Raw genomic sequence first — 14,974 nt, 5'->3', positions numbered from 1 at the left:
TACAGTTTTTAAAATGTCATCTAAAAATATTTTGATATATTTGTATAAAGTATACACAAAAACGTGTAGTATAAAAACATAAAAATCACACAGAGACATTGGAGGTAATGTAGTAATAATAATAAAAATGAAAAATCCTATCAATGTTGAACAGAAATGTGTTACCTGACTTTTAGGGTTTGGATTTGGTTCAGCTGATTTCTGCAAAAAATGCTGGGATTTGTCCAAATCCTGAATTTAGTGCATCCCTAGGGGAAAGCAAATGTTTTCTTGGTTGCTATTGGTTACTGCACCTTTTGCAAACTTTGATCTTTTAATTACATTAAAGGGGTTGTTCCCCTTTAAAATGTAACTTTTTGTATAATGTAGAGAGTGATATTCTAAGACAGCTTGCACTTGGTCCCCTATTTTTTGTTATTATATTTAGCTTGTTCAACTTTACAATTTGGTATTCCAGCCCCAATCTGGCTCCTAGAGTCTAAATTATCCTCCCAACCAGGAGTGGTTTGAATCAGAGACTGGAATATGAATAAGAGAGGGCCTGAATATAAAGATAAAGTAATATAAAATAACTATAAGAAGACGTTTTTGACTGCTGGGGTCATTGCTCCCCCTTAAAAAGCTGGAAAGAGGCAAAAGAATGCAAATCATTTAAAAATGATACAAAATGAAGACCAATTGAAAAGCTGCTAAGAATTGGCCATTCTATAACATAATAAATTAACTTAAAGGTAAACTTTCCCCTTTAAGAATAGTAGATAGTAGTAGTAAATAACAATCATAAGTTCATACTGAGATGAGTTGTAGGAATGATCACTACAGTAAGATTCTGTATTCAAAATGTGTTTACTATTTTTAAATAAGAGACACTACACCTTTAATAAAACCTTGTAATTTAACAGCTGTTAGGGGATATTTTAAGCTAAGTACAAGTCATAGATGAGTGGTTTAGGTACATCAGGTTTCTTTTGAAACCCACAACCCTGTTAATGCTTGATAAGAGCAAGGACTATCTGGGCATATTTATTCAAACTTTAGCATTTTATAGAAATAGCACACTAAAAACATCTGAAAGCTCCAGAATAGTGTTTGTAGTCTAGAGAGGAGCTGAACCCAATGTCTTGCCATTGAGAGGAATGAATCAAGCTAAATCTTTTGGCTATAACAAGGAACTAATTAGCTACTGTATGTTCAACATGAGCACTAGTAGAAAGAGAACACAGAAATTGGTCATTTTAGTACGAAAACATACAGCCAGCATTACTTATTCTTCCTTTCAACAAGCAAAAATAAAAAAGACTATTTAATTTCAGTTTTCCACTCAGTAGGAATATGTTTAAGGTATAAGGAGTCATTTACAACAACCCAAGGCAGAAGTGCTGGCAGAAGTGTGGCCCGGACCAACACTTCTCCCTTTCTTGCACGTACAAATGACGTGTTGAATTTATGGGCTGAGGCGCAAACACAGAGGCTACAGCAATCCAACTAGTGTGTTTTTATATTTTGCGCCCTGCCATCAACTTGGTTAATCACTCCAATAGAGTTAATGGTACTCAGTTAAACCCTGAACAAGTTTTGAGTTAAGTCCCCTATCCTAATGTATTATGTAGTTATGGGGTGAGGCATATACAGTAATCTCTACATTTGCTTTACATCGAGTAAATAAAAGGTACTCTAGTACAGCAAGATAAACACAACTGTGAATAGCAACATGAAGTAAATAAATTATACCCTTAACAGGTGAAGTGGAACAGCACTGAACTTCATTATTCCCTGAAAGGAGACTTTAGTGGAGAGGTTTTCAGAATTGATGAGGATGGAAAAATTTACATCATGAGTGAACTGGATAGAGAAACACAAGCAGAGGTAAGCAACAAATAGTAGAATATATGTTAATAACCGAGACATACAGAAAGACGGTTCCTTACTAAATAAGTGCAATTTTCTTTGGACTTTTCTTCAGTACCAGATTGAGGTCTCTGCTATGAATGATGAAGACATTCCATATGCCGATCATTTACTGATAGTTATCAAAGTCATTGATGAAAATGATAATACACCGACCTTCCCACAGGACACATACCATGTAGATGTTACAGAAAGAACTACAAAAGGTAGAAAAACCTAACCGAAAGTTGCTGTAATGTCATGTAATTCTGGAAGGCTCAACAGTCAGTATCCATGGCTAAAACATGTACATGGTATAGCACATATGGCTTACTATTTAACAAAAATTTAGTAAGATGAAAAAAAGAGGCATTCCTTCTCCAGTACCCATGTATCATCCAACAACAACTAGACTGCACAACACATCTGTATTTTCACAGAACTGGATTGCCTTCTGGTGTAATCTAGAGCCATGTTTTTTTGCATTTATCTAAAAAATTATTTATTGGTTCTGAACAGCATTGCTGAACAAACATAAGCACTCACACACATACATATCTATATCATCTATAAACATCTAGCTATACACACACTCTCATAAACAAGCACATAATTCATTCTCCAAGCATTTTACCATATTTACGTGTTACAATGCAATTGTTTTACTTGCATCACAAATATGATGTCCTGAGACATGCTCTCTGGGACCTCATAGTACTAAAAATACTGTGTGTATGAGACAGAGAGCAAACAAGGATTTTCTAGAGGTTATTTTCATTTAAAAGGGTTGGAGCATAATCCACTTCAGAAATGAGCAGAACTGAAACAGCCTTAGAATCTGAAGGTCATGTTGTCATCAAAATCCCTAAGGAAAGAAACCTAATTCCAGTCAATACAAGCAGGCGGCTTCACAAATACCTATGACATAGTAGACTTCATAAATTAGCTTTGTGCTACTGGAAAAAAAGACAAAAAAAAAAACCTTTACTGTGAACACAAAGTTTGCTACCCCTTGCACCAAGGTGTGACAGCTAAAGATGAGGGCTATTTATTTAACTGTAATGTAAAAACACCAGTGGAAAATCTAAAAGTTTTTACACGTATGCATCAGCCAGGTGTATTTCTAAATTACCTATTATTCGTTGTACTCTCCCACAAACCTTTACAGTAATTTACTTTTTCTACAAACCTCCAACATCATGTCAATCTTTGCTTCGTCATGCACATTGCCACATGTAATAATGCGATGCACAATAGCACATAATTTCAGCAAAAATCTTCCAATTTTGGCAAATATCAGCAGGGCTGATCTAGGGGTAGGCAGAAGAGGCATGGGTCTTGGGTGCAAGGCCCACTGGGGCTGCCCCCCCCCCCTCGGGGGGCTTCCAACTCCCGCCCCCATCCCTCCTGAGCACATAACTCGGGGAGGGAGGTCCAGATGAAGCACCAGTGTCCCTGCCAGTCTAACCTAAGGTTAAACAAGGATGTTTATGAGACATTCTCTACTAATTTACTTTTACAAAAGTTTACTGCTTCCTCATCCTTCAAGAAATGTAGGTGTAGCACAAATGTCCTAAAAAGAAACCTGAACCTTATCTTAACTAACCATTTATAACCCACAGCTGAACTTTGTAGGTTATAGAACAAAAGCTTTCAGTACTACTTAGGCAAAGGTTAATTGCAATATGTACCTACCTGACTTACAGGTCTTTTGAGTGTCTGGCCAACCCACTCATCCCTATAGAATAAAATGAGGGACAAAAACACCAATTATTTTTCTACAGAATATATTTACATTATACAGGTACGGAATTTTTCAGAGCTTTGAAGCTTCACTAAGGGGCACATTCATGAAAACGCGAGTTTGAATCCCTAATGGGATAAATTCAGAATGGATACAATAATTTCTTAAGATCGCATATATCACGGATATGCTTACGAAAAAATCGTATTAGTCACGATATTATCGTATTGGCGATCCGAAAGTCACAAAATTTTCGTATCTGAACGATCGTAAAACGCAGGAAAACCTTTCCAACTTTGATCCTTCTGTGCATGATTTTGGAAGCCTGAAATAGCAATCAATGGCACTCTGCAGCTCCAACCTGGCCCAAGGAAAGTCACAATACTGAAGCTTGAATGAATCCGAAACTTTCATACTTGGCGTGTCAATACGATTTTGTCGCACAAATTTTGTCGCAAAGTACAAAAAAGTCGCGAAACATACAAAAAAGACGCCGAAAATAAGCCGAAGGAACTCGGAGCGTTCGTGGATTTGTAAATCTCCCCCTAAGAGTATTCATTTTTTATCTTTTATAGGTACACTTCTTGTTCATCTAACAGCTACGGATGCTGATGATAGGAACACCAAGAATGCCCAGATAAGGTACAAAATTACAAGCCAGGAACCAAAACTACCAAAGGATTTCTTATTTCACCTTGAGGAACATACTGGCCATTTGACACTGCAAGATGCCAAGTTAAAGGCAAGCATTGCAAAGAAATACAAGCTGGAAATCTCAGCTACTGATCTTGGGGGAGATCCTGAAGGTAAGCACTAACCTTCTACATCAAATTATATTCTATATACACAGTATATTGTGTGTCGGTTCCAAAACTCAGGTAAGTAACAGGAGCAGAGAGTATGTGCAGTGAATCAGCAGAAAAGAAGATGGGGAGTTGCAGGGGGCATTTTTGGAGGCACAGATCTTCCCTGCTAAAGGGCTGTGGTTGCCTTGGGCTGGTACATAAGCCCAAAACATAATCTACTTCTTTAGTTAAGATTGAGCTGTCCTTTAAGCTACTGAAAATTGTCCATATATTGCAATATACTTCAAGAATTTATAGGACATTGAGAAATTTGGTGCATTAATTTATTAAAACGTGCCTGTCCCTTTAAGCAAAACAGGAATTGTTTGTCCATATATTCCAATACTTTTCAGGTACAAATTTACCCATTGTTGATAAATGAGTATGACTGTGTTTAATACCAGCCAAAGATAATGCCTACCTTTCAAATGCCAAATATATTTATTTGTATTTTGCCTTGCAGGTCTGAGCAGTACCTGCTTCGTTTTCATAAATGTGATCGATGTAAATGACAGTCCTCCAGTATTTGTAAAGAACAAGGTATCATAAATTCTGTTTATGTTCCTGTAATTTTAGTATTTTTATTACAGGTCTACAATTTGAAGCAGTGATATATGTATTTTTTACTATACCTGATTCCACAGACCAAAAGGGCATATTTATCAAGGAGTAAAGTTAGAGGTTGCTTCAGTCTGCCAAAGTGAAATTCAGGAGCTATATATTAATGGCGGAAAGTGAGAGTTCAACATTTGATAATTATCTTTTACAAATCCCATACTAATTAATAAAGAGCAACGGGCTTTCACTATTTGATAAATATGCCCCTGTGTTATGCAACTTTTTGTACAAAAGTTCCACAAAATGTGCTCATACCAAAAAAGCAGAAATATTTCCCCTTTGAAGATTTTATGGGAGATAAGTAATAAGTGATAAGTAATAAAATTCAGAAATAGAAAAAATTGCACAAAATGGCATTTTGTTAGCACAAAAATAATGTATTTTTCATTAAGAAGTTTTATTACATATACTGTACTGTGCACTGGCGCAAACTATTATACTGTTGCAAGAAAGGCAAAGGACTTACAAAAGGTACATATGCTAAAATGAAAAATTGTTCACAAGGTGAATATTTATTTGCATTGCAAATATTTTTCCTGTTAGTGACCTATATTACCTTCCCCCATAAGGGTTTGTAGTTAAACATTTTGTTTTAGTATAGAATAGCTTTTTTATACTTAAAAACTCCATGCTTCAAGGGCCTTAGCTAAGGGTTATCCAAATATTCTGCTAGATTAGGGCAAAATGATAAATCCAAAATGACCAAATCACAGATTATTTTACATTTTCTTAAACATAGTAAACTCCTCATTGGAAGAATTGATGTTAGGAATGAAAATTCCTTTCCCAATCCCTTTCCCTAGTTTGTTTTTTAGTATAATTTGTTAGGAAAGTTTAATTTTGTACCATGTTATGGACTCCCTCATCCTCTTACCACTTATGGGACCATATAGTAACAAAATCTTCTCCACTTATTGTAGCCTAAAGCAAATATCTTATTAATTAGACAATGCCCCTGTTATTACAATGTTCCATATCCTCATATGTAATAAGAGATACATAAAAGTTCCCCCTCTGTGTAACTACAGTAGCCTGTAGCAACCAATGCAATGCTTGCTTTTAAATGGCTGATAAGTAAATGTTTCATGATGCCTTCATTAATGCCTTAATGCTCTTGAATGAGTATACTGTATAAGCTTTTAAATATTCCTCTCTTCAGATCATAAATGGAACTGTATACTGTATATCATGGCTGTCCAACTGGAGGCCCGCAAGCCTGATGCCACAATTACTGTGCTAATAATATGGCAGTGCCTTGTACTGAATGATAACTAAGCTAGCTTAAATTCATGTTTTATTAATCTTTTATTTGTCTGGGTTTGAGATGCTTAAGCACCATTTGGTTCCCTTTAATCCTTCCCCCCTAATCTGGTTCATTGAGTGAGATTAATAGACATTTTAATGCTCCGGTATATTATAATTCAGAAATCTCAAATTAAAAGCTGCTGTGTTCTTTCCTACACGTGGGAAACTGTGACCCATGATTTGTGTTCCTGGAACCTTCTCTACAACAACAAGCTGATGTTTGAGTGGTGACTGACTGCGGCTGTGGCATGCAGTATTGTCGGAAGGAGGAATGGAAATAGATATGTGCTTTTCTCTGAATTAATCATTAGTACATGAATACAATAATATTTTCATTGTTTCCTATTTAACCCAGTTTCAAGTGAAACGTAAACACATTGTTTTCCATGAATGAATGCCAATGCTCCTAAAATGGCTAAAATAAAGAGGGTTCATTGAAATGAACGTCTGTTTAAACTCGAATTTTTCAAGTTTTAAAAATACTTTCAAAAATTCTGGATTTTTAAATGTAAACTCAAAATATTTGTACGCGTGATTCAACCATTATCGTGACATTTTATAAATACAACAATGACCAAGTTTAATTCAAATTTATACCATGTCAAGTTTATATGACTAATTTTTTGTAAATCAGCCCCTCAAAGATCAGAAAATAGGGATTTTTTTTTTTAAAGGAGTTTGTTAGCAAGTCAGGCACACCACTGCAGTCTTACAATACCATATGCAATGGGCTCCAACACAAGTGCATGAGAGCTAATGAGCCACTGAAATATAGAGTGGGATATAGAGGTATACACAGCAGAACTGATTGTGTTTCTTTGAGATGTGTACCAGGTAATGCATTGCATGCCACACCTACCTGTCTTACATCCAAGGGAAGATAGCTTTGTTTGATGCAAGTGAAGAACTGTGTGAACTTGGAGCAATTAGGTGTTCCTAATAAACATTATCCACTATCATTTACTTAAATATCTCACTGTGGACTTCAATGGGTAGGAAGCATTCAAAACTGAAAACTGCCAAACCGTTACCTTTATGATCAGCTACACTGATGTCAGGAAAAAAAACCACTTTTTTTGTCAGAACAGATTTTATTCCGCAGTTTTCCACGTTTTTTTAATAAGTGACAACTTGCTGTCTAAAATCTGGTGAGTTTTTTATTTTTCTAAAACAACCGATTATGGAAAAAAAATCTTGCAAGAATGAAAAAGAAACCAATAGATGCCAGAAAACCTAAGCAAGTTAAAAAACGTTTTCTGACATTGTTTTGGCTGAACCAGAGCATTGCTGGATCATAAATCTGCACCTTACAGTTTCATTAAGAATTCAACAAAAACATAAAGTCTATTACAATTGTGTTATTACATTTATATATACAAGGCCCTTGAAGCATGGAAAGAACAGCACATATTATTTACACACAACATCTAGGCCTCCCTTATCTGTATTCTCCTGCAATAGTCTCTTTTCAGTTTGATTCAGATATAAAGCAGTATTTTATGGATGTCTGTTTTTTTGCAGCAATTTGCTACTTTTTAAAGGAACAGTAACACCAAAAAATGAAGTGTATAAAAGTAACTAAAATATAATGTGCTGCTGCCCTGCACTGGTAAAAGCTGTGTGTTTACTTCAGAAAGTCTACTATAATTTATAATTTATATAAATAAGCTGCTATGTAGCCATGGAGGCAGCCATTCAATAGAGAAAAGGCACAGGCACATAGCAGATAACAGATAAAACACTATTGTATTCTACAGAACTTATCTGTTATCTGCTATGTAAGCTGTGCCTTTTCTCCTTTTTTCCAGCTTGAATGGCTGCCCCCGTGGCTACACAGCAGCTTATTATATAAATTATAGTAGTGTTACTGTAGCAAACGCACCAGTTTTACCAGCGCAGGGCAACAGTGCATTATATTTTTATTACTTTAAAGCTCTTTCATTTTTTAGTGTTACTGTTTCTTTAAGTATTTTACTTGGATGTGTGTGCATTTCACAGTTTTCACTGTATGCTCCACCTTGTGGCAGAATTCAAAATATATCTATAAGAGGGTTGGGTTATGGCTGGGTTAAAATATATGAATCTATAAAAGCATCTCTAAATACTATGAAGTAGAAAAAGATAAAATGACAGTATCCTTTTAAAATAACCTCTGCTGTTCTGAGCCCTTATGGAGTTCAATCTAAATATTTTTTTGTTATCTAAGAAACCATAAGCAGCTAAACAAGGACAGATTGCCATTAATTATGACCCACAAGATGAATGAACATATTCTGTAAGTTTTCCCACTAACAAAGGTAGACAGTCTGCACTAATCAGATCATTAAGCCTTATGGATAGATGTAGTTTCTGTCACTTTCAGGTCAGACCTGAAGTCCTGCAGAATAACAAGCTGAGACAGATCTCGGATCCTATCAAATGACCCTTATGCCACACAACTGGACACTGCATCCACACCCGGTACAGTGTTAAGGAAAAAAAATTAAAAGGGCAAAAATTGAGTTGCATAGAGTTTGTATACAAATAGAACAATGCCAAAATATTGGACTTATTTATACGGTTTCCAGTTTTTACATTCAAGGTTGTTTCTAAATCAAATAAACTCGCATATCAAATGCTTGCCTATTTATTAATAAGGAAAACTCATCTGAATAAAGAACTCAAATATTTTTTTATTGCAAATAAACTCTTTGTGAAAAAAAAGAATTAAACTCGAACATTGATAAATCTCCCCCTATGTCTAGAAACACAATACAGGCATCTTGTGTAGTTCTTGTGAGTTTTAGGAAATGCAGAACTTGCCAGAACATTGATCAGGCTCAGTAGAATTGCTTTCTGAAAGGCAGTCACTACATGTGCATTTTCGGAACTGTTATGATAATAGAATTCTTCCATCTTCACTTATTTAGAAAATGAATGACATTTCAATTAGAATGGGCAAGGCAAGATTGCATAGCTTTGGCTAGTGTCCAAATAATTTGAATTATGTCACAAAAACTCAAATGTCTGGTAATTATTTAAGTGCAAAAGACCCGAAAACTCCAATGTAAAAATTTGCCATCTAAAAGCTGCTTACTTATTGTAGCTTTAGCATATTCCTCTTTTTACTGTAGCTATAGACCCATGAAAGATCCATGTGGCAATATGTGTCATTTTATAAAGAGTGCTCAGTTTAGAGCACAAAAGCCCATGGCTCCATAATCAAATCAAGCGTTCCTATAGGGTTGACCTTTGGATCAGGCATTTAAATTTGCATTGGAACATTACATTTCCATCCAAATAAATAAGGTAAGCACAGGTTCCGGTTCTTTGCCACTCTAATTTGAGAACATCTTGTTATAGAAATAAACATAAGACATAAGAAGCAGCTCACTAAACTGAGCACACATAAATGGGATTACTTTTATTGATTTCCAGTAGATTGAAATCATGATGTGAAGACCTTCTTCATATTTCATTTGTAGCGAGTAGGCTAATAATCAGTTGTAAATGACTTACCAAGATAGATTGTGTCCATGACTTATAAATCATTTTCCCCTTTCCTAGTGTCTGTGATGAACTGACTAATGGCTGCTAGATAAGCCATAATTTATACATGGTGTGAGTTAACACATTTACATTCTGCAGTCATAATACTGCATTCAATTTGCTTCTCTACACATGTCTGGGTCCAAGCTTGGGTTCCCTGCTTGCACACATTTTCTTCATTTCTTTTCAAGATGTTTTTGAACATTGAATGGATGAGTATTAAATGCAAAGTTAAACTCTTCCTTTTCTAAAAGCTTTGCATTTAGCTGAAAATAGCACATGAAAGACACATGCAATCTTCCCTTTCTGAGCAGAAAAATTATTTCAAATGTTCTTATATAACTGTTATTTTCTACAAGCTGTCTGTCATTGCATGACATGATTTAAGAGAACAAAATACCCTTTACTATAATGCGTCTGGTGGTTTATTTAAAGGAATGCTGTTGCAGGGATGGAACAAGAAAAAATAACAGTTGCCTAGTGGTTCCTGAACAGATGTTCAGGAAATATGTATGTGTTTTAACTAAACATGGCAAACAGGAAGATTGAAGCTACTCCATGTTTGGTCCTTGCAAGCTAGATAATTAGATTCCCAGTACACAGGTAATCCCTGTGAATAATGAACTTCTGATAACAAAACTGTCACAACAATGGGTGAACAGATAGAGCTGTTTAATGGTAATCAAATTATCTTTCTAGCAAAACAGCATATATAAAGTAGCTTTCCCTGTTTGCTCTATTTTGCTCAAGACATAACAAAAATGATAGATTTGTCAGGATTAAAATAATAGGCAACAATTATATTTAGAACAAGCTCTATTCATTGGCCTGTAACACTCAGACTGGGAGCTTACCCCATTTATACTACCTGTGCTATACTTTAGACTTTTTTGGTTCTAGCTTCCTCAACTCCTGCTGTAGGATTTAATTTTAAAAAGGCTACGGACACACCAGGCACGGGCTTCAGATAAACACAGGCTGAGTATCAGCCCCTGTGCTCTGATCAGCCTACCCTCTGGTGTGTGTTTGGTGGCATGGAGGGGGAATTTAATATAAATAAGGCCCTGGTTTACTGAAGTTAAAGTGCTATCTTTACTTTAGTTATCAAAATTATCTTTCTAGTTTTAAGTCAGTTTATTTGAAAGCACTTTGAATAACCCTATCCCATGTGAATGCTGTAAAGTCAATTATTTTTTTAGTTAAATGGATTCTGTCATGATTTTTATGGTATACTTTTTATTTCTAAATTACCCTGTTTACATAGCAAATCATTCACTCTACCATTTATAAATTTATATTTAGCTGTAATTTTGGTGTGTAGGCAGCCATTTCAGTGCACTGTGCCCAGGGTTGGACTGGGCCGCCGGGACACCGGGAAAAATCCCGGTGGGCCCCGGCCCAGTCCGACCTTTGCCGGCGCTCCCCGCTACTGACTGTTCCTCCCCGACGCGTTCAATTTATACGCGCTCGGGGAGGACGTCAGGCGGGGGCCCTTCGGGGGGGTTAGCGGGGGCCCTTCGGGGGGGTTAGGGGGGCCCCTGGGGGGGTTAGGGGACGCGGCTGGGGCACCTGCAGGGCCCCTGGGGCGGGAGCCCCGGTGGGCCCTGCACCCCCCAGTCCGACCCTGACTGTGCCTGAGTCTGAGCTTTCAGAAGGAGCCAGCGATACATATTAAAACTTTTTTCAGATAACCTGAACCATGACAGTATTCCTTTAAATTCAATGAAAAGTTTTATGCTATTAATGTTTCTCCCTGTTACGGCTTGCAGATCCTATCATTAACCCAATGTCTGTTCTTGTCAGTTTGCTCCATTTTTAATTCCAGAGGATGCACAGACAGGAATGCTAATTATCACACTAACAGCAACAGATGAAGATGAACAGATAGAAAATAAAATCATAGACTTTTATATACAGTCAGGAAATGAGGATGGAACCTTTGGAATCACAACTAACCAAGAACAATCCACAATGACCATCTTCCTTGAAAAGGTAACCATGTCTTAGATACTGTCAAACATAATGCACAGTTGTTCAAACAAGATTCTAATGGTAGTCTGGCCACAACTTCTCAAATTAGGTATTACATTTTATGAATTTGATTTTACTATATATGAGCATTTGTCGTTTTACCTGAAGCTTGCTATAAAAAGCTAATCACTGATTGGTTGTCTATTGGTTACTTCCCATGGGCAAATTTGCCCTTTCTTGATAAATGAACCCCAGTAAGTCAAATGTTAAGGAATATTTTAGTTATACAAACTAAATTTGGATAATACTATTATACACAGGAAAAATATTGCATTTCTGATGATATTTTAACCTGTGACTGTACCAATAATACAAGAATAATGCACACCATTTTCAGTTTGTTCAGTTGCCATTGTGATCCTATAGCTGTGGCCACAAAGGTAACGCAACCTTGTATTGTTCTTATGTTATTGTTCTTATGTTTTACATATGTGCATATTGCTTCTTTAAAGATCATGATATGAATAGAGACTATGCTGTAATACATTATGAAACACATGGTAAAAATGCTTTGAATAGGACCTTCACCCTGATGTACTGTAAGAGCTACTTTATACAAGCAAAGCACACTGTGGCCTTGCCTGCTGTTTGGTTATTTAACTGCAGTGAAAAAGTTATGAGCTGTTTCCAGAGAGATATGAAAAGAGAAAGTCAGTGAATGTTATCTGTATATGCTAAATGTATTCAACAGACAATAATAAGAAATGCATTATTTACTTGCAGCTAACCCCTAGTTATTTATTTCTAAATGTATGTGTCAAGAGTAATTCAACAGTACAGTATTATGTAAATACATACTGTAATTAATTGTACTACTGCCAGAACAAAGAAATAGAGGCCACTGTAAAGCCTTCATGGTTTTAATGCTGATAAATAAATGGAAAGATTCCACAACCCCTGCATAGGAATGCAATACTGTATCAGTGATCCCCAACCAGTGGCTCAGGGGCAACATGTTCCTCACTAACCCCTCGGATGTTGCTCCCAGTGGCCTCAAAGTAGGTGCTTATTTCTGGATTTCTGGCTTGGAGGCAAGTTTTGGTTGCATAAAAATGAGGTTACTACAAAACAGAGCCTTCTGTAGACTGCCAGTACACATAGGGGCTACCAAATAGCCAATCACATCCCTTATTTGGTACCCCCAGGTACATTTTTCATGCTTGTGTTCCTTCCCAACTCTTTTCACATGTGAATGTGGCTCACGGGTAAAAAGTTGGGGACCACTGCTGTATATCATAATTTTCCTCCATTGCTTTCTTGCTCACTTTAGCAATAACACTCTTATGTCTAGGCTAACTTCACATGGAATCTCTCAGTATGGGTAATAATGCATTCTGCTCTTTTTCTGGATTACTACACCAACTGGGTGCTCTATATGACAAAGCACGGCAGCTCCTACTCATTTAAATGATCTGGAATAGGCTGGATCTAGCAATTTATTGTATACCAGTATGTATAGTTAAAAATAACATATGTGTATACCCTACCCTCAAAATAGTTATTAGGATTTTAATGTGATACAGAAAAATTCATGAAGACTTACAAAAAAAATTAATAAGACTAAAAAAAAAAAAATTACAAGAGACAATAAGCTGCTGTAGAACATTTTGAAGGCATTGATCTTTACTTCTATAGGGTTACTGAATCTCTTGGTTATTACATTAAGGGGCAGATTTTTTAAAATGTGAGATTATAGCTCACCATAGAAAAATTAACCCACTTTGTATTCATTCCTATGAAATTTTTAAAAGCGTATTTATCAGTGAACATTACAGTAGCACAACATATTTTCAGAGCAAATGCACTACCTGTCCTGACCTCGGTCTGGAGCAGGATCTTATTAAGTGTATCGTTGGTCAGAAGTCTAGGCAAACATTGGGTGGTCAGGGTCTAATTGCAGAATGGCCCTACATTGCACCTGGACCAGGCACATGTGCTTCATTAGTTAGACATAAGAGATACCTACACATTACTTTTTTAAGTATGTATTAAAATGATATTGGTAGTATCTCTTGAACCTCTTGATTGCTAATTAGTTGTGAACTTCCCTCTCTATGAGCCCAAATGTACAGTAACCCTATGACATAGGCCATAGCTGTGTAACTGAGAACCATGGGCTGGTCACTGTAAGTTTAATCCAAACCACTGAATTTTCATTAGTCAATCTGCTGCAGAACTCCATATTTACCAGAGACATTATAAGGATTTAGGAACAATGTTGGATCTGCAGTACTGTTACTGCATTTGCTATAATCTGTTTAAACAGCCTTTTTGCTTGTGGCCAAGCTTTACATGTAGTACCAGCCTATGTACAAAATACTATTTACAGGAAACAATAACATAAGCTAAATATTAGGCATTTTGATAATTCAACATCCCAGCAGGACACATCAAGTCTTATAGGAATGAAGACATCAGACCTATTTTTACATGTTTAGAATTGATTTCAACAAATGACTCAAGCGGTGTGAAAAGTTCAGCACCATTATTTAGAGGAGTTGGCTGCCAGGCAACATCCTAAAAATTAAAGCATTAAACAAACAGTTTCATTGAATAAATCTATTACAATACAAGCTCCCTGTCAACCAAGAACACAGAAGAAGCCATCATTGAATAAATCTATTATGCAAGTTCCCTCTCCACCAAGAACATGGAAGAAACTAAGTTGCTTGTCTTTTCTAGAGATTTCCATTCTAATGGAATAAAATGGTAGCATCACATCTCCCCATCTCAGCTCTATATAGCACTAAAAGTGACTGCAGAGATGGGCATTGGTGCCCAGCATGCAGCCAGTCTCAGTCACTTACCCACAGCCACCAGCAGCTGACTCAAGGATATTGCCAGGAATTATAGAGATTACATTTTATTCCTAGTAAAGAGAATCCTAAAACGTAAATTATATGGGGAATTTATCTTTAAATACACTTAAGTACACACTTTCCTATTCTTCTTATCTGGTTGACAGGGTTGCTGATCAGATTGACTACGAGGCTTCAGTTTTATTGGTAATCGTTTT

At 36.3% G+C, this 14,974-nt stretch overlaps 1 protein-coding gene across 1 annotated transcript in view; it reads left to right on the top strand.

Moving 5' to 3' along the window:
* cdh16 (cadherin 16) overlaps nucleotides 1–14,974 on the top strand; it is a 73,610-nt gene that overhangs the window by 27,914 nt on the left and 30,722 nt on the right. The window contains exons 8-12 of the mRNA XM_002941993.4: nucleotides 1,741–1,866; nucleotides 1,964–2,114; nucleotides 4,207–4,437; nucleotides 4,940–5,016; nucleotides 11,731–11,919. Of these exons, the coding sequence (XP_002942039.3) occupies nucleotides 1,741–1,866; nucleotides 1,964–2,114; nucleotides 4,207–4,437; nucleotides 4,940–5,016; nucleotides 11,731–11,919 (774 nt within the window). The remainder of the gene's footprint in view (nucleotides 1–1,740; nucleotides 1,867–1,963; nucleotides 2,115–4,206; nucleotides 4,438–4,939; nucleotides 5,017–11,730; nucleotides 11,920–14,974) is intronic.

This window comes from Xenopus tropicalis, chromosome 4 (genome assembly GCF_000004195.4).
Source record: "Xenopus tropicalis strain Nigerian chromosome 4, UCB_Xtro_10.0, whole genome shotgun sequence".
NCBI classification, from domain to species: Eukaryota; Metazoa; Chordata; class Amphibia; order Anura; family Pipidae; genus Xenopus; species Xenopus tropicalis.
Note: the sequence above shows the minus strand (reverse complement) of the source record. Positions and strands in the feature narration are given on the sequence as shown.